Source organism: Pipistrellus hanaki, assembly GCF_964339955.1.
Source record: "Pipistrellus hanaki genome assembly, chromosome: 2".
Classification (NCBI taxonomy): Eukaryota; Metazoa; Chordata; class Mammalia; order Chiroptera; family Vespertilionidae; genus Pipistrellus; species Pipistrellus hanaki.
The window spans coordinates 28,790,733-28,811,786 of NC_140504.1; the positions used below are offsets into that span (position 1 = coordinate 28,790,733).

Sequence of the window (21,054 nt, forward strand, 5' to 3'; positions counted from 1 at the left end):
CAGAATAGGAGCTCAATTAAATATTTACTAAATTAAATTATTTTTTTTCAAAGGAAGTGATTCTTTCCTCTTCCATGGTCCTTATCTAACCCTTCAGGCTAATTTTCCTACTACTGATAATCAAAATAACAGCCCGAGGGAAGTAAATTTTAGGTTTAAAAAGTAACTCACATATCTTTAAAATGAGAACAAGAAAAATACTTGAAAAGGAAATGAGTATATGTAGTTAACAAATATCAGGTTTATTAAACATGTTTCCTATATAAAGTAAAACAACACTAAGCATTTAGAAATATATTTATTAACATAAAACTATAGTGCATATAAAGTATACTCTTAACTAAAACCAGTTTCTTCTCATCATGATTCTTTTGAAATTAGAAGGCAATAAAAACACCAACAGAGGCTCAGACCTTTTCTTCCACAGTCATGATATAGAATTGTAATGAAAAATTATAGTTTTTACACTTAGCACCTCTGCTCTCAACACCATAAGCCGGAGATATTGCCTAACATTGCTTTATTTGCTTCTGATCTAACAATAAGCTAGCAATAGGTAGCTTATGCATGTACTTTGATTTATACACTTTTGTAATTTTTGAGGATTATCAATAAGTTTTGGTCTTGTCCTATGGTGATAATCCTGTTAAATTACACTTAAATATAATATACAGCATTCTATTTTGTATTTAGTATTACTCAAATAAATAATATTACATGTAGACCTCTTAAAAAATAACAACTTGGGCAGAAGGAATTTTTTTATTAAGGTATTATATGTGTACATATCTTAGAAAGCAAAATTTAAAAATAAACACTCTTATAATCTACTTAGAAATATCAAGTATGACTTTAGGAATTAACCTAATATCTGTCCTGATTTTTACCTTCCCTTGTCTTTGTGAGATTTTTTTTTAAATTTATTTTTTGCTTGAAGCAAGAAAATATTATGTTGAATTATAAATTTGGGACTATCTCATATATGAGATAATCCTGTATCTTAATAGTATCGTCATTAATACTAGTTCTAGGTAACACTTACCACGCACCTTTTTTGTACAAGACACTTTACATTTTATCCTCACAACAACTCTCCAAGGTAGGTAACATTTTTTTACAAGAGAGGCCTCTAGATTGAGATTCACAGAAGGCAAAAGACGCAGATAGGAACATTTATATCCTGGTCTTCCTGAACTGTGATTAGATTGTGAGCTCCTTGAGGAGGAAACATTCTCTTACTGTGTTTAAGCGGAGAAGATCCGGGCATTAATGTCATGACAGTGGGTACCAGCTCGATTGGGTAGATGAGTGACCAGACCAAGCATTGTCATCATGCTTCCAACAAGCCAAGAGAAAAATCACATTTGTAAGACATTGGAGTATGAAAACTTGAGCAGTCTTAAAGTCCTAAGTGAAAATAGTTTAACCCAAGTTGGCACAAAGGAAATAAAAATCAGTTAAAGTGAAAAGAAATCATTTCATTATTTGGACTGCCTAATTACTTAAAGGTAAGCAACAATAAAAAAGCAAGTACTGAGTGATGTTATGCACATAAAAGCAAACGTAATAAGGATGGATTCGGTGTTCCACTTTGTGAGGAAAACAGCCCCGCTAAGCCTTTGGTATCCATCCGGACTGTATTTCCATAGTTGCAAAGAGAAAGTCTCTTTCATCATCAGTGTATTTCAATTTGCCTACATAAGTGAAAGCACTTAGAACAGTGCCTGCCACATAGGCAGTGCACAATAAAGGCTGGCAATTGGGACGGAACGGCTTAGATAGCATCCTCATACTCTGAGACAAAGAGGGAAACGAGGGGATGGTTTTGTATTAGCGAATTAAGTCTTCCAGGAAAATTAAATAGGGATTTTGACAGAGTCTGAAATTGACAGTCATGAAGTTTCATGAATTCTCCAACCCCACCTTTTCAACCTGTTTAGCAACATATTGATTCAGAAAATATTTTCTTTGGACAAACAGCAATCATTTACTTCAAATTCCCCAAGTTAGCCTGCTTTTGTTTATTGGCATTTGAGGAGATTCACAAAATGCCTGACTTCTCACTGAGTGTATGTTATAACACAAGCTCTGAGAACCAGGCTGTGCTCAATTAAAATGAAAAACAAAACATAACCAAAAGGGCAGGACCAACAAGGAAGTGATTTAACATGGGTTTATAATAGGTGTTAATATTAACTGATAACCCATGCTATATTACCAGGTAAAACTTCTTTTACTGTTTAATCTAAAAAAAAACCAAAGAAACAATTTGGTCACCAAACAAACAAAAATGTTGCTTGTTTTTCCAAGTACTGAAAGAGTTTGGTAAGCTTACTAAAAATAAAAGTTTTTCTTTACAAATATAATATGTCATCCCACATGAATAGATAAAAAAATATAAATTTTAAATGGAATGTAAATTCCAATGCACAGGAAGAAAACAGAGAAATGGAAAAGTTATCAATTTTACAACGGACTTTACTGCCACTTGCCATATCTCCTTTAGTAGGAGGTCTTTGGATGAGAAAATTCCACCTTAATCAGATTCAAATATATAAATATCAGTTGTACCAGGCATCTTCAGGTTTCGAGTCACGTGCTTAAGGAAGCAATAATATGATACATTGGAATGGCTTCCCATTTCAGGAGACCCTCCTTATAAAGAATAGAACTATCCTTGTCCTCCAGTGTAGGGAAATGAGCTAGACTTTTAGGTTTACTTAAATTACAGTCTTACTATAAAAAATAGTTCTGTAACTTAAAAAAAAATACTTTCTTTGGTAATATCAGATGAGCTTTCTGCTCAGCGCCCATAAAAGTTCTTTAAAAAAAATAAAACAATACTTCAAGATAGAGATATAAAAGTCTCAAAGAATTGTCATGTAAAAACACACAGCCTCCTCCTTCCTGCTTCTGTTCATACAAAAGCAGGGTTATCTCTATGCCCTCTCTGAGGCTCCAAGGAACTTCATTTCGGTGGCAGCCTTGGATGGGCGGGCTGCACCACCACCCCTCTTTCGGAATTCTGCCGCGATTTCCTCGAAGGACTTTCCTTTGGTTTCTGGAACCTTGAAATAGGTAAACAGAGTGAAGGCCAAGACCACTCCCGCGAAGAGGAAGAACACGTAAGGTCCGCAGAAGTCCTGCATGGAGAAGAAACAGAGCCCCAGTTAGCAGTCTTTTTATTTTTATTTATTTTTATTTATTGATTAAGGTATCACATATTTGTCCTCAACCCCCATTCCAATTCCCCACCCCCTCACTCATGACCCCACCCCCCTATTGTCCTTGACCACTGGTTAGGCTCATATGTGTGCACATAAGTCTTTTGGTCGATCTCTCCCTTTTATCCCCACCCTCCCTTTGAGGTCCAACAGTCTGACCCATGGCTCCTTATCTCTGGGTCTGTTCTTGTTCATCAGTCTATGTTGTTCACCAGTTAGCAGTCTTTGGACCCAGTTAGCAGCTTTTCTTTCTGCAAAGAAAGTCTGCAGGACCGTGGGCTGCTTACCGCGATGTAGGGGAAGCACAGGGCCACGATGAAATTGCAGGTCCAGTTGCTGAAGGCTGCTATGGCCAAAGCTGCGGGGCGCGGGCCTTGACTGAAAAACTCAGCCACCATGAACCAGGGGATGGGGCCTGGCCCGATTTCAAAGAAGCTGACAAAGAGGAAGATGGCCACCATGCTCACGTAACTCATCCAATCGAATTTATTCTGAGAAAAACAAGACAAGAGGTAGCACTGGGATCGTTGGCTGCTTCTTCTTTTAGCTAAGCAGACCCTCCCTTTAGTCTGCTGGTACCATGGCTCTCTCTTCCTGGTGATTTTGTGCAAGTAAGTGCAAGTTATTCTAGTTGGAGACAGGTTTGTTCTAGTCTGAGTCATCCTTAAATCTTTTGAGCTCCCTCCCTTCCAGGGAATTCTGACTAGGATTTTATATGATTCTTAGTCACCTTTTTCCTGTAAAGGGGCAGGGTAAGGATCCAGTAACCTTTGCTCCTACTAGTATCTAGGGTGCTAGTAGGGTGCATGTGACATAGTACTTGAGGGTGCTGGGTAGAGAGGGCCAAATCCTTGCCCAAGGTCGCCCAGGCCGCTGCATAGCAGAGCCAGCATTGGAGCCAGTTTGGGGCTGACCCCAGAGCCTACCTTCTGAGCATTTGCTACACTGCCTCCCTGGGTAATGGGGACAACTTCCTTGCTGATGTTCAGTCTTTAACCCCTTTGCCCCCTTCCCAAACTAGGTATCTCTTCTTTACATTCCTCCTTTGTAGTATATGATTTTTTTTACTTTATAAATCATTCTCAAGCATTCTCAAGGTGTTTTTTTTTTTTTTTTTTACATCCAAAGCACTTTAACGTGGAGCACAGGGTTGCTATCATATGGTAACCAAAAATGTGAGTGGCACCAAACTCACCAGTAGCACAAGTCCCAAAGACATGAAGATGGCACAGACAAACATCCCGCTCATTCCAATCAGAAACAGAGAGCGTCGACCTGCTTTCTCCACGAGGAACACCTGGGAAAGTTTTAAAACATGTAGGCTTGATGCGTAAAGAGTTTTTACTGACAAATAGGTCATTTAAAAAAAATCATCTATTTTTTAATATATTTTTATTGATTTCAGAGAAGAAGGAAGAGGGAGAGAGAGATAGAAACACCAATGATGAGAGAGAATCATGGATCGGCTGCCTCCTGCACGCCCTGAGCCTGCAACCCGGCATGTACCCTTGACCGGAATCGAACCCGGGGTCTTCCAGTTCGCAGGCCGATGCCAAACCGGCTAGGGCCAAAGAGGTCATTTTAACTCATAAAGCTGGAAAGTGGCAGTTTTATTAACCCATTTTACAGATGTGGAACTGAGAAAGGGAGTGACTCTTGCCTGAGGTATCAGAGCTGGTCTCAGTGAGCAGAGGTTATTAACAAATATTGCTTCATTGAGTGACAGTGATTTGAACATGGCGTTCTAGAGAAAGAACCAGTGTTACCACCGCTTTATGATCCCTCACTTTGGGTACACTATTAAGAGGACATATATCTTAGATATCTTCCAATGTTTTTCCTATATGTTTAAAATGACATTAGTTTCTCTCCTGAGGGTTTGTGCACTGCTAACAACGGTTGAGGTGTCAACTATTCTCATCCAACTTTCTCACTGCGAATGAAGTCAAATTATGACCACACACCTGGCAACATATGGAATTTGATAACTTTATCAAAATAGCCAGGTCTTCATTTTTCTGGTGAGCCCAAATGTACCTGGTGCTGGGAATGAACTATTCATTGGAAAAAGGTAAGACTTTAAAGCAAAAGGTAAAAGTGCTTTCTTATTCTAAGTCTGGAGATATGTTATTGATTCCTTTGGGTTTGGGGACCTTTGCATTAATGGTTAAGATTTATAATTAGCCTAGACAGGAGTTTGTTGGATAGTCTTGCTTAATCTTTAGAAGACTGGCAAGGTTGGTGAGTCATAGACACACAAAACTACCTGTCATATTTTCTCACTTTGGCGAGTAAATTGGCTAGGTACATAAATCCATCTCGTATATCCACAGCAATCAGATACCCTTAGCACAAAGAGCTCTGGCTCTGAAAATATCTGAGAGACATTTCATTTCACCTACAGAGTAAGGCCCTTTCATCGGAGGCATTTTGTAATCAGAGTTTCAAATAATTTTAGGATGATAAGCACAGAGCCCACATTTAGTTGTTGAGAAGGAGGTGAGAGAGAAAAAAAATACAGGTACATAAAATTTCTCTCTCTTTATTTGACTCTTTCATCATGACTTTCAAAGCTGACTTGATGACACCATGTCAGACTATCAAGAAAACAGAAGGATTCATTTAGGAACAAGGGCTTTTATTCTGTCTTTTGTTCCCCTGATTTTGAACAATTATTACCAACAGCATAATAAACTCTCTTAAAAATTGAGTCAGACGCCCTTTTTGAGGTCAGGTGAGCATGCAGGGAGGACTGTGACACAGGGTGAGACTTGGTCAGCGGCTGGAGATGTATGCTGACCTTTGTCCCAGACAGTGTGTGTCACTCAGATCCTGGAAGCCTACTTAGAGCTTAGAAGCCACTGCTTCTCCCCCAGACCCAGCATGCCTTCCTGTTCCTTCCATATTTCTTCCTGTTTTGTTTTTCTTTCTCAAGATTACAGGCTCTCATCTCCCAGCCCATTAGTGTGGAAGGAAACATGGAATATGGGACATTATTCAAAATGGAGTCAGGAAAGTTTCTTTTCCAAAATACTCATTCAGAAAAAAAAAAAAAAAAAAAAAGACTGATTATGTTCCTTACAAGTTGTTGAAACATTAATCCTATATAATAAAGAATATGCAAATTGACCCTCACGCCCCCACAAGATGGATGCCTATGACCAGGCTGGCAGGCAGGTTAGTGAGGGATGACCAAATGACTGAACAAGCAGGATGCATGAGGTTCCAGCAGGGAGGGCAGTTGAAGGTGACCAGGCATCAAGTGGGGACAGTTAGGAGCGATGAAGTAAGCAGAGGGGGTTAGTTGTGGGCAACCAGGCTGGCAGGGGCAGCAGTAAGAGGCAACCAGGCTGGTGGGGGAGCAGTTAGGGGTGACCAGGCTTGTGAGAGGGGTGCAATTGGTGACCAAGTCAGTGGCAGGGGAGAGGAGGGCCAGTTGGGGGCGACCAGACCGGCAGGTGGGACAGTTAGGGATGATCAAGCCAGCATGCTGAGGCAGTGAGGAACGATCAGGCCAGCATGGGGGGGGGGGGGTAGTTAGGGATGACCAGGTAGGCAGGCAGTTGAGTGATTAGGAGCCAGCAGTCCAGGATTGTGAGAGGATGTGCAACCCCCCTGGATTTGAGAGGTTGCAGGCCACGTTGAGAAGACCCCTCCCCCCTGCATGAATTTTGTGCACCAGGCCTCTAGTGTATTATAATACACTAGAGGCCTGATGCATGACATTTGTGCCCTTGTGCAGTCTGGGACCCTGAGGGGTCCTTAAAGCTGCCGTGGAGGCAGAAGAGGCTCCCAACACTGCTGCTGCACTCACCAGTGGTGAGCCCAACTTCTGGCTGAGCAGTGCTCCCGCTGTGGGAGTGCATTGACCACTAGGGGGCAACTTCTTCATTAAGTGTCTGCCCGCTGGTGGTCAGTGTGTGTCATAGTGACCAGTCATTCTGCTATTCAGTCGATTTGCATATTAGGATTTTATTATATAGGATATTCCTATTTGCATATCTTTATTTTGATATATGGATTTGTTAACATTGGTTAATTTGGGGAGAGCAACTGGGTGATTGAGGGGCTATCGCTTTGTACTTTAAAACAAAATTTCAAAGATATATATATAAAATTAAAAATTTTAAATGTTATTTGTAGTCTTGGAGGGTGATTTGTAATTAGATTTCTGATTAGAGATGATTTTTTTAAAATTTGTCACTTGCTCAAAAACTTTTACAGAATAAATGGATAAAGTTTATAGAGATATACATATTCAAAATAATCAAGACATTGCTCCCACTCCAAAGGAGTTGGCAGGGTAGGAGACAAAAAATTAAATTCTGCAGTAGTTTCCTTTTAGGCACTCTTAGAGTTTGGGTTACCTAGTCTTGACAACTTGATGCTTTACATAGTAAATCCTGTTACACATAAAATGTTTTAATCATAATCCCTATATTAAAAAATATGTTGAGGTGGGTTTGTAAAAAAATATTATCCCAGGAGACAAAAGAATGCAAATTGTCCCTTGGATGGCATCCCAGTACCAGGCCTTCATTGGTTCAGAGTAGCCCTTTGGCTTGAAAAGGCATTATCTCTAAAGGCAAGTCGCCATTCCCACTGATGTTCCCATGTTATTTGCTCTTCCCCCGCTTTTCCAAAGTCTGGACAAAGCTGCCTTTTGATCTAAGTGGTCAGACTATAATTTATTGAGCACCCTAAGTTAATAGTTAAAAGTCCCTGTGCAGAGAATGAAAAACAAGAGGCTAAAGTATATTGGGTATAGTATTGTGAAAAGCAGAAGCTTTTTGAACATCCTGCATTCCAAGATAAAAATAAGCCCAATTACCCTCATGTTAGAGTGAGTTACATTAGCTGGGAAGTTTTGTTGTTGTTATCTATGTGCTTTAATTCTTAGGTTGCTATATTAAATATTATTATTATCAAGATACTAAATCATTCCTTATATAAGGTATTTGGTCTTATGAAGAGTACACAATCTCTTCCCCTTCTTGGAATCCCCCCCCCCAAAAAAAAAACCCAAAAAACAAACATTTGACATTTCTAAAAGATAAAATTTCAGAAATAACAATACCATTTCAACTTATACACCACTCCTATTCCATCCTCTCATAATACCACACAACAGGTGCATCACCACAAGCTTTGTAAGCTACTTGGAAGCCCTATCCAATGGCTATTATAAGACTTTGTTTAATTTTACTAGAAGCTTGCTCTTTAATTGAGAGGACCACATTTATTGTTTTTTAGAAAAGAATTTCACGAAAGGAGAGGAATCTAGGTACAAGACCCAGTATTGAGGGGAATAACAAGTTGTTGGCTAAACCTAAGGGGCTTAAGTATAGAGCAAAGGAGAAGGAACCCAAGGAGTAAGTCCTGTGTCCCCAAGTGAGTTATTAATTCATGAATGAGTGACTAATGGCATCCCTGCCAATAAAGAGAACCAGTTCCCACCAGAGAGAACCAGATAATCTGCTCAGTGATGCCTCATCTCAATATAGTGGCTGGTTATTCACATATAGGACTCTTCCCACGATCTTCTTGGTTTTACATACCCAGAGCATGAGGACAGTGTCATTGACCACTTTTAGATCATCTCTAGACTGAGAAATAAGCAGAATAGTGTAGGGTATTTTACTTACAGAAAGAGCAGTAAAAACTGTGTTGATGGCACCAACTCCAATGGTTGCATAAACGGGTTGGCTGAGTCCAGCCGACTGAAAAATGCTGGTTGAGTAGTAAAATATCTGCAGAGTGATAACAGGTTAGCCTTAATCAAGAAGCCTAGCATTGATGGCTTTAAAGCAAGAAATATTGTAAGTTGTTTGTCTTAGGTGCTTCTATGTAACCATGGTCCCTAGAAGACCTTCCTAAAGAGTTTATCTGCCCTCTTCTTCTAAAGAAGGAGCAACCACAATTATCCTTCAGTGTTTAAAACTTCCGATTGCTTAAAAGTCCTTTTATATTTAGCTGAAAACTCTGCATATGCATTTCCTTCTTTTAAAAAAATTTAACCCTTTTGTTAAAGTATAAAATACATACATAAAAGTACACATGTCATAAGTTATAGCTCAAATAGTTTTCACAAAGTTGAACACACCCGTATAACCAATACCCAGATTAGGAAATAAATTCTTCCTTGCTTTCCGAAAGCACCCTAAATTATCACCTTATTTTCTCAAGGAAACTCTTCAAACTTCTACCATCACAAATACATTTTGCTTAGTCTTATACTGATGTCAGTGAAACCACATAGTGTGTATTATTTAGTATCTGACTGCAACATTACCTTTGTGAGGATAATCTATAGCTGTACTTGTAGACTATTCATTATCTTTTCTATATAGTATTTTTTTGTATTCATATACCAGAATTTAGTTACTTATTCTACTACTGATGGGTATTCAGGTAGTTGCCATTTAGGGTGATTATGAATAGTGCTGCTATGAACATTTTAGGTCAATCCTTTCAGTGAAATAGTATGCGTACATTTATACTTAGGAATAGGCTTGCTGGACACTAGAGTATGCATATGCTTAGCTCTGATGGATACTGCCAAACAGTTTTCCAAGGAAGTTGTGTCAGTTCACACTCTCACCAGTGTGTCTGAGTGTTCTGGTTGCATTGCATTTAATCCAAAATTTTCTTATTAATTTCAGTGGAGATGAAGAAATCTAAAGCAACAAGCAGACTGTCAAATTCCAGCAGGGAGGGTAGGGAGATCTGGGGGAGATAAGAGATCAACCGAAGGACTTGTATACATGCATATAAGTACAACCAATGGACACAAAACTCTGGGGAGGGAGGGAATGTATGGGGGGGGGCAATGTTAAAATATGTACACAGATAATAATTTAATAATAATAAAAAAAAATAAAACGTATAGTAGGGAAAAAAAAGAAATCTAGTCCACAACCTCTCTAACAGCTATTATTATTTTGTTACATTTTTACTTTTATAATAGTCTTTCAGTTCAGTTTTGATGTCCTACTATCCCCTGTCATTCTTTCCCCACATGACACGCCCTCTTTCTGCAGACAGGGCTGCTGCAGGAGGCCTGTGCAGGCTGGGCTCAGCGAGGAGTGGCTTATAGCACACTGCACACTGGCCCACTCTTTTTAGGCCCAACAGCCTCAAGTCCAGTGTTTCCTGGATGCTTCTAAGTCAGGCACTAAGATGGAAGCTAACACAGAGAGGTTCAGAGAGATTAAGTATGGTGCCATTGAATGTACAGGCAGAGCTGAGATAGGGAATAGTAATTTGGTCTCTGAACCCCAAAGTTATAAAGAGTATTTGATAAAAAGAAACATCAAGGACCCGTAAAGGAGGATGAAGACTACAGCAGAGCAGGCGTTACTTTCTTTGCCTCCTCCAAGTCTCTGCCCACCATTCAGTCACTCCCACAGTGTCCTTAGTGGATCTGAGATTGGCTCACTATAGAGGAAGCCCAAAGCACATTTTTAACAGCTATGGAATCAGCTTTGTTATTTCCGTTGTTTAGTTTCTTCACAAATGCTTATTTTCTTCCAGTAACTAATTGCTGGTAAAAACAATTTTAGTCCGCGTAATGCAAGGATTTCAACTCAAAACCCCAAAGCCAGCGAGTTTAATACTCAGTATGTTTTTCAATCATGTCTTTTCTACCACCCACACTCATCATATCATATCATTTTATTGTTTATTTTGTGTGCATGTGCTGTCTCCCCAAATAGAGTAAAAGTTTCTTGGATGGCAGGAAACTTTTTGGCACCTGGATATCTGGTATACTTTATTTCAATAGAGGGACCATGGACTCTTGTGGCCTAGGCTATTATAAGTTCCAAATTTGATACTCAACTCTAGAAGCCTTTTGTAATTTAGTTTTCTTTGGTATAATTATTCTCTTTCCCTCTCTTTTGTATTTATCATGATTTTTGCCTTTTTACCTTCATTTTAATAGACATACCATACCATTGGTTGTTGACATTTTTAATAATTATGAGCTAATTTTAGAAAACAGATGAGGCAAAACAGAAAATTATTGCTCACTCAATATTTTCTTATAGTAAGATGTGCTGTTAACATTTTAAAATGTCTTTTAGCTATTTAAACTTATACCCCTTTCCTGCTCTATCTTAATTCACTTTGCTGTTAACAGTTGGAGGGTCATCTTAAACTTACCCCATTGATTCCAGAAAACTGCTGAGCCATGTGCAGCATCAATGACACAAAAATAGGCTGTCGGTAGCTGGAATTGGTGAAGAGCTGAATTATGGAGACTTTCTGTTCACTTGATGCTTCTTCCCTTTCTTTTCTCATCTCAGCGATGTCTTTGCTGACATCAACACCTCCTCTGAGTCTTCTCAAACCTGTCCCCCAAAATGATTACATTTATACAACTCAGATAAAAAAATATATATTTAGTATGTAAATGAAAGAGCTAACGTTCTGCATAGCCTCTCTATTAATAACATGCTCTTTGGGAATTCTTTTTTGTTAAATTAAATCCTACTTTTTTATTTTAAAAAAAAGCAGAACATTTGGCTTCATCTTATGACAAAGAGAACTATGGTCCTCATTATTCCTGAAGCATAATGCTGGAAAGGTCCTTTAGAAGCCTATGGTTGAGTCTAGTACACTGCAGGTAGGCTTCTGATTTGGGTTTGGGTGAAAGTCTTTGGGTGAAAAATGGCGTGTATCAGTCATATTAAAGCAATCTTGCATGCTCTTCTTCCATGTAACCACTGACTTCATTTGGAAAGCACTAGGACCGGTTTCATGAGTAACCATACATGCCCACTATTTCTCATTAGCTGATAGTCCAAAAACAATGGGTAGAAGATAAACCACCCATAGACTTACTTTTCTTTGCTTTGTTTTCCTCATCTAACTTGATGTAAAGGTATCTGGGACTTTCTGGACAGAAGAAGAGCAGCACAGACTGTAGGATAGCTGGCACAGCAGACAGACCAAGGAGGATGTGCCACAGCTCACGATTGCCCAGGATGAAGTTAAGGCCAACAATCTGAAAAGATAGGAGAAGTGTAACACCACAGAACACTTTGGATCTGTCTTCTGCAATAATCTGTTGAATAACTATGTTGACTAATTAATAGTAATCCCTGACAATTTTGATTCAAGTATGCATCAAAATGAAAATTATTACTAGTGTATCTCACCTTATCTAAATTAAGGACTATTTATTTTACAAAGAATTCACCTAGGATTTTTTTCATGAACTCCTATGGGACTTTTGGGGTGGGAATCAACCAAACTTTTAGCAACATATTTGATATCCAAAACAACATAAAAAATTGTGTATGATTTCAGACCTTTGTTAAAAATTTATTCATATATTTCCCAGAATTTAAGTAGAATGGGGTTATACAGATAGAGCAATGATTCTAATGAGAACAGCTTTGTGATTCCTATTGCAGTAGTTTACCCTCTGAAAAGTCATAGGTTTTGGGGTTCCAAGGGTTCCTTCTGAGACCACAGGGTAGAAGAGAAAGATAGAGCCAGCTTGACCAGAACTGGTCATCATTTTTCTAAGTTTCCAAGTAAGGCGCTCAAAGGAAGCCCAGAAAGCCAAAAATTTGAAGTTTCCTATTCCTTTAAATATAAATGGAATAATTTAATTCTAGAATAGCTCCAGAAAGTCAAGATCTGGCTTCCAGGTCCCCTCCAGAGTCATCCCAACTACAACTCCAAGATGAAAAGTAAGGACTGGAGTAGTAATAATTCAGCTTGGAGCTAAAATGTCTATGCCTCTATATGACCTACACTACCATTGGTGGGACTATTTTATTTGTTTTTCTGTGTTTGTCTACAGTGAGAGTAGATGTTATGGAGGGAAAAGTTGGGTAACGTAGAGGATGGATGAAGTAAGGGATGACAGTTTTTACCTGACTAATAAGAATGCCCGTGACAATGGCCAGCTGGTGAAGAGCGCCAATAGCACCCCTGAGTGTGGTTGGAGCAATTTCACCAATGTACATTGGAACCAGGCCTGAAATTAGCCCTGCATGAGACATGAACATAAATGTTAAAATAAAGCCAGGACTATCTCAATAACAGTAATTTAGCTTTCGTATAGTCAATACTTTGGTTGAAAATCTCTTTCTGAGTCTGTTAAAAGGAAGATCCCTTGTTCTCAACATAGACAGTGGTTATGCAAAGAATATTTGTTGATAGTTTCCAAATATTTCCAAATATTGTAGTTGGATATAAGAATAGAAAGAAATGGTTAATCAAGCATTTGGCAATTATTTAGTCTTATTCAATTTAAAAATATATATTTGTTAGTATGTATCTCATATTATAATGCCTTTAAGTATCTTAAGAAAAGAGAATGAATAAAGTGATGATATTCTTAAAAAGTAAAAATATTCTTAATCTAGACTCATGGGATTAAAGGGAATTAGAACGTATCTATGCCAACATCATTACTTGATCAAGGTGAGAAATGACTTACCTAAGATCACAGGGCAATAGAGTGTTAGTACAAGAACTACAAGCTCTATCCGAGTTTCCACAATGTGGAGGTGCTCCAAGATCACTGTCAGAGTGGTGGGTGGTATAGAGAGGTGGAAGGGGACTCTGCTTGTGATATGCTTTGCGATATAATGTATTTATAGAATTTCTTTTCAATTTTCAAAAGAAGATTTTGTATTTGTTACTGTAGTTTATTTTTAAACTTTTCTTTAATTTTAATGTATTAGAAAATTTAAAACAGATTTTTCTTGAAGTTTTCATTTTAATTTACAAATTTTATTTTATTAATTAGTTTTATTTATAAGTTAATAAACTAAAAATTCTTAAAGATTTTACACTGCATTTGCAAAGATGAGGAGAGAGAGAGAGAGAGAGAGAGAGAGAGAGAGAGAGAGAGAGAGAGACTTACCACAGTAGAGTCCTGATACAGCTCTTCCTGAAATGATAAGAATGTGAGATGGTCCCATTTTTGAAAATCCCATCAAGAGAGCTCCAGCTAATGAAAGAATGTTTGCTAGCAACATGGCTTTGATTCTGAAATTTTAAAAAGCAGGGATTATACATTTAGCATCAAACCTTGATAAAATTACCTGTGTTCAGAGCATGGTGACATTTTTACCTAGGAGATTAATTTTTCTGGAAAGACTAGTTGAGGGAACCTTAAACCATAATTGATACTTTGATTTATCTACAAACTGCTGCATTAACAATAAGTAATCTTTATAATGAAAGAATCTAGATTTCACACTCATGATCTCCACATTTTGGTGAAGATGAATCAATTTTGATGATGACTCACACTTTTTCAAACACTTAATGAATTAAATTTTCTACAAGTTGATTATTTTAAACACAATTGCCGGGTGATGGCTAAACTCAATTCTGAATTTATAATCTATGACACCTTGCTTTACACCCCCGCCCCATTGTTTCAATGGTACAGGTTTTTAGTTGATGTAAATAATGAAAGGAACTTTAAAAATTAAATTTTCTTTATTAAAATTATTTTGACATAAATTAAAGCATACTTTTACTTTGAACTTTATCATAGATAATTATAATTATTCTTTTTAAGAAAACATATTTTATTGACTTTTTACAGAGAGGAAGAGAGAGGGAGAGTTAGAAACATCGATGAGAGAGAATCATCGATCAGCTGCCTCTTGCACACCCCCTACTGGGGATGTGCCCCGCAACCAGGGTACATGCCCTTGACCAGAATCAAGCCTGGGACCTTTCAGTCCACAGGCCAACACTCTATCCACTGAGCCAAACCGGTTTCAGCTAATTATTATTATTTTAACATTGTATGTCAGCACATTTTCAGAATCTATGCATTAATGTTAACATATGTAAAATACATAAAAAAGCTGATAATAGCAACAAAACATTTTCAAAATGAATTTTATGAAATTTGACATTTTAAGATATTTATTCCTTTTAACTGGGAAAGTGAGGTACACTAGAAACCTTCTTCAAAGTAGATAATGATAAGGCTAATGAAATTATCTGAGTAGGCAGGTACGGAAATGCCTCTGCCACAAAAAATGTAAGCACTTTTTTTTTTTTTTTTTAATAAGTTTTTATTTTTCATATTATTACAAATGTTCCTTCCCCCCCCCCCCACCATTGCTCTCCTCCACCAGGTTCCCACCCCACCCTCTGCCCTTTCCCCTCTCCCCATTGTCCTCATCCATAGGTGCACAGTTTATGTTCAGTCTCTTCCCACGCCCCCCTCTCCCCTTTTCCCCAAGAATCGTCAGTTCACTCCCCTTCCATACCTCTGATTCTATTATATTCAACAGTTAATATTGTTCATCAGATTTTTTTAATTTCCTTGGTTTTTAGATTCACTTGTTGATAAATACGTATTTGTTGTTCATAATTTTTATCTTTGTTTACTTTCTCTTCTGAAAGAACCCCCTTCAGCAATTCATATAATTCTGGTTTGGTGGTGATGAACTCCTTTAGCTTTTTTTTATTAGTGAAGCTCTTTATCTGGCCTTCGATTCTGAGTGATAGCTTCGCTGGGTAGCTTATTTTTGGCTGTAGGTTCTTGCTATTCATCACCTTGAATATTTCTTGCCATTCCCTTCTGGCCTGCATGGTTTTTGTTGAGAAGTCAGCTGACAATCGTATAGGTGCTCCTTTATAAGTTACTACCTTCTTTGCTCTTGCTTCTTTTAATATTCTCTCTTTATCTTTTGCTCTTGGAATTTTAATAATGATGTGTCTCGGTGTGGTCCTCTTTGGATTCCTTTTGTTTGGAGTTCTGTGCGCTTCCTGGACTTGTAAGTCAAATTCTTTCACCAGGTGGGGGAAGTTTTCTGTCACTATTTCTTTCAGTATGTTTTCGATATCTTGCTCTCTCTCATCTTCTGGAACCCCCATAATTCTGATGTTGGTTCGCTTGAAGTTGTCCCAGAGGTTTCTTACATTATCTTCAATTTTCTGGATTCTCTTGCCTTCTAGCTTCTGTGGAGGAGTGTCTTCTGGCTCTTTATGTTCCAAATCTTTGACTTGATTCTTGCGATCTTCCCTTCTGTTTTTAGGACTCTGTAAAATATTTTTTATTTCAGACAATGTATTCTTTATTTCTTGTTGATCCCTTATCATTTCTTGTTGACTCCTTATTAATTCTAGTTGATCTCTTTTCATATCCTCATAGGCCTTATCCATCTTTTCTAGGAAATTCTTGAAAAACCTTATAAGCGTAGATTTGAACTCTATATCCAGACGCTTTTTGTCCTCCATTTCTTTCGTTTGTGATCTATTTTGTTGTCGCATTTCGCAGTTACAGATGGGACGGGGTTTCAGGGTGGAGCCTGCAGCTTTGGCTTCCGTCAGCCCCGCCCTATGCGGGTCCTTCAGTGCTCGCTGCCTGCGCCTTTGAGAGAAAGGTGCCCTCGATTTTCGCCTGCTGCCAAACAGCCTATGCTCTCCCACAATGAGCCCGGTATTGGGGTTCAGTTCAGTTGGAAGTGGAGTTGGAGGTGGCGTTCACAGCAGTCTGGAGCCCCAGTCTCCTTCCCGTCAGGGCAATCCCGCGGCACAGCCAACCGTCCCTTCTCTGGGGGCAGTGTGCGCGCCTCCGGGACCTCCTTTCTCCGCTACCCCGGGGTTCCGACTTACAGCCTAGCTCCCTATGGCTGAGCCTGAGTCCCCGGGGTCTGGCCCAGAACTGGGGTTCAGAGCAGTCGGGGGCCCAGCACAGTCGGAGTTTTATCTCCTTTCCGCTTGGGAACGCCCGCCAGGCACTCGGCCTCCCTCCTCTCCGGCTCCGTCCTCTCCGCGCGCCACGTGTCTCCGTACCTTAGGCTTTTACAGCTCCTCCGCGCTTCCTTCTGGTTTTCTCCTTGCTTCTTGTTGTAGGATTTCCAGTCAGTCGACTTTCCTGTAGTTCTGGGTAATGTCCATTTTATATTTTAGTTGTATTTTATTAAAATTGTTGTGTGCGGCTGCGGCTAGTTGCCTACCCGAGCAGCCATCTTGGATTCTCTAAAAAATGTAAGCACTTTATTCTGTTCTCTTTCATTGTTTCAAACTTTCAAAAGTGAGCTTTTTTCTAAGCAAGTATCTTTAATACCGAACAGATTTTTTTAAAGAGTAAAACTAGCCGAAACAGGTTTGGCTCAGTGGATAGAGCGTCGGCCTGCAGACTGAAAGGTTCCAGGCTTGATTCGGGTCAAGGGCATGTACCTGGTTGCGAGCACATCCCCAGTAGGGGGTGTGCAAGAGGTAGCTGATCGATGATTCTCTCTCATTGATGTTTTTAACTCTCTATCCCCCTCTCTTCCTCTCTGTAAAAAAAATCAATAATATATATATATTTTTTAAAAAAGTAAAACTATGTGATCTCATACTGCAGTGGTTGCCCAACAGCCATGCGATAAGGCTGAATAATAACCCCCAAGAGTCTACATCCTAATCCTCAGACCCTGGGAATATGCTACCTTCTATGACAAAAGGGATTTTTCAGAGGTATTAAAAATTTTGAATTGAAGAGGTTATCCTGGCTCAGCAGTGTAATCACAAGTATCCTTATTACAGGAAGGCAGAAGAGTAGGTGAGGGATGATAAAGTAGAGATTGGAGTGATGTGCTTTGAAAATGGAGGAATGACCACAAGCCAAGGAACGTGGAAGCTGGAAAAGGGCAAGGAAACGGATCCTTTCCTCGGAACCTGCAGAAGGAACCGGCCCTGCTGACACCTGGACTTCAGCCAAGTGAAACTGAATTTGGGTTTCTGACCTCCAAAATGGCAAGAAAATAAATTGGTATAGTTTTGAGGCACTAAGTTTGTGGCAATTCTTTAGACATTCTTAAGTATCTAACGGTAGGGAAATAGTGATTTAGAGCTGATCAACTTCAGAGCTGCGGAGAAAAAGACAGGGTGTTGCTCTGTGAAGTGCTTTTTCTCTACACAAGGACAGAGGGTAGGGGAACCAAATAAATTACCTTTAAAAATGGTTACTAGCTATAGTATATTCTATTGGGTGGGAAGGGGGGAAGCAAGGGGAAGGAAGATAAAGTCTTAAAAAAGATAGCCTGAAAAGTATGTTTGATGCCAGGTTGCTCTAAAGTCCTTTTTCCTTACTACCGATGGATGCTGGAGCACATTACATAACCTAGATTTCTTTTTTAAATTTATTTTTTATTTTATTTTATTTTTTTACAGAGAGGAAAGGAGAGAGCTAGAGAGCTAGAAACATCGACGAGAGAGAGACATCCACCAGCTGCCTCCTGCATATCCCCTATACTGGGAATGTGCCCGCAACCAATGTACATGCCCTTGACCAGAATCGAACCTGGGACCTTTCAGTCCGCAGGCCGACGCTGTATCCACTGAGCCAAACCGGTTTCGGCCATAACTTAGATTTCAACTTCTGACACAGACAATGGTGTGGTGATGGTCTGAGGGGAGGAGGAGTGGGGGCTGGGTGAAGGGGGACAAAGGGAGGTAAAGTTGGGACATCTGAAATAGTGTCAACAGCAAAAAAAGAAAGAAAGAAAAAGTAACATCTGCTCAGACGTGAAAAATAGCCAAGAATAAGTAATTTGAAAATACTTGAAGTGGTTGAGTCAGGGAGAAGGAAATATATTTCTAAGTATATTTCTTTAAATCTCCCTTTAAAAACTTCTGTTAGCATAGGCTTCATCATTTTCATCTTTGTCGCCCTTGTCCTCACCAACAAAGGAAGACTGCATTCACTGCCTACTCACTCTGCAGAGACATTGTGCTAAACCCTTTATACTCCTTCTCACTCCATAGGCACAATAATGCCATAGGCACAATAATGCCATGAGGTAGGTATTATTATATATTTTTTTCTGCATTGCAGATGGGAAGAAAACATCTTAGAGAACTTAGGTAACATACATTTTCACACAACTATTAAGTGACAGAGCTGCGACATGATCTGGGTGAAACCAGGGGTTAAGGTTTCCATACAAAAGAAAGAAAGCATTCCAAGACCAGAGATGTTTGCCTTCTTTGATTCACACTGGTGTGGATTGCACAGACCATGGTCGCCCCCATTCATAGCCTTGTAATTAAAGTGTAAGCCCAGACTCTCTGGAAAAATTGACCTTGAGGATCCAAATTGAAAAATAATGGTCACATATATATTGGCTATTATTCAATGACAAAGAAAGACTTTTTAAAAAAGGCAGTAATGGAAAATACATTTTTATTCATTTACTTTTAACTGGTAAAGTAATAACCCTAGCAATAAGGAAAAGCATGCCATTTCCCAATGAGTCACCTCAGAAAAACAGCTATGTGGAAGAGACTGAACTCTCTAGTCTTATTTTTCGGTTAAACATTTAATTTTATGGCTGTTTTTCATGAAGAATCTTTTTTTTTTTTTTTTTTCCTCCAAGAGCTGGAGGAAACCTCACTTTTCTTTACCATAAGTTATTTGATAAATGACTATTTGACATTGTTTTGGGGATGATCGATGCTGCTGTTAAATCTGAAGAGTTGAGAGGACATTCATTCTAGTTCCATCACTAGGATATTGATTAAATGTTTTAAAATAAGGCATTGGAGGAGAAACCAAGATAGCAGCATAAGGTATACACCTGTATGTGCTGCCTCTCACAATCACACCAAAACTACAACTAAAAGACAAAACGACTATCATCCAGAACCACGGGAAAGCTGGCTGAGTAGAAGTTCTACAGCTAGAAGGAAAGAAAAGAGCTCATTGAGACTGGGTAGGAAGTACAGAGGCATGGAAAAGCAGAGGTACGGAGGCATGCACAAATCGGGCTAACAACTGGGTACATTGTTTTTTGTGTGTGGTTTTTTTTTTTTTTTTCAATTGGAAGGAATAGACAAGCTCCTGACTGCTCCAGTTTTCGGTGAGACTTTGGGGACCCAGAGTCCTATGGGGAGAAACTGAACTGTCTGGCATTGGGTTGGAAAGTGAAGGTGGCTTTCTTGCAGAGATGCTTGCAGGAATCATGTTTACTGGGCTGGGGCATGGGACGCAGGGAAACTAAGAGACATAGAGACAGTTGATTGGCAGCCGTCAATCACAGTCACTGGACCTCTCAGAATCTTGTCTCTAAATGAGACAATTATATTTTTTTCTTTAGGGATGGGAAAAAGTATAAAACATTAATAGCTGCTAAAAATTTAGTTTACCCATATTTTAAATTTTAACTTAATTTTGCTTAATTTTATTTATTTTAGAAATAATTAATCTAAACACCAGTAGGTTGATTAAAATGGGAGGAACTGACAATTTTTTTTTTTTTTTATTGTAGAGGAAAGTCTCTTTCAAATAAGGACAAAAATAAAACTTGGGTTCCCATGCTACATTTAAGGAAATTTCTTAGAGTCTTATTGTATAAAAACTCCAGAACAAGAGAAATTATCAGAATTTTAATAACCAGAGATAAAATTATAATTTAAAGTAGGAATTTTATAAACTAAACTATAATTCAGAATTACTTTTTAAAAAATCTTATTTTTTAAAAAAAATTTCTTTATTGATTATGGTATCACATAATTGTTCTCATCCCCCCAATCCCATCCCAAACGCCTCCCCACATATGCCCCCACCTCCCTGTTGACTCTGATTACTGGATAGGCTTATATGCATGCATACAACTCCTTTGGTTGATCTCTCTCTCTTTCCCCTCCCCTCCCCTATCTTCCCTCTGAGGTTTGAAAGTCTGATCAATGCTTCCCTGTCTCTGAGTCTGTTTTTGTTCATCAGTTTATGTTGTTCATTATTTCCCCTAAATGTGTGAAATCACGTGACAGTTATATCTTAGCCTATATCATTTACATTTTAAAGGTTTTGAATTTTCTAAGTTTTCCATATTTGTATAATTATTTTTAT

General features: G+C 38.7%; 1 protein-coding gene across 1 annotated transcript in view; it reads right to left on the reverse strand.

Annotated features, from left to right (window-relative positions):
* Positions 1-279: 279 nt before the first annotated feature.
* The window catches only part of SLC2A2 (solute carrier family 2 member 2), a 28,096-nt gene continuing 7,321 nt past the window's right edge, over positions 280-21,054 (reverse strand). The window contains exons 4-11 of the mRNA XM_084874135.1: positions 14,110-14,234; positions 13,112-13,227; positions 12,069-12,231; positions 11,388-11,575; positions 8,870-8,974; positions 4,420-4,521; positions 3,512-3,715; positions 280-3,143 (exon numbers count right to left, since the gene is read on the reverse strand). Coding sequence (XP_084730261.1) covers positions 2,940-3,143; positions 3,512-3,715; positions 4,420-4,521; positions 8,870-8,974; positions 11,388-11,575; positions 12,069-12,231; positions 13,112-13,227; positions 14,110-14,234 — 1,207 coding nt within the window. The 3' untranslated portion in view covers positions 280-2,939. The remainder of the gene's footprint in view (positions 3,144-3,511; positions 3,716-4,419; positions 4,522-8,869; positions 8,975-11,387; positions 11,576-12,068; positions 12,232-13,111; positions 13,228-14,109; positions 14,235-21,054) is intronic.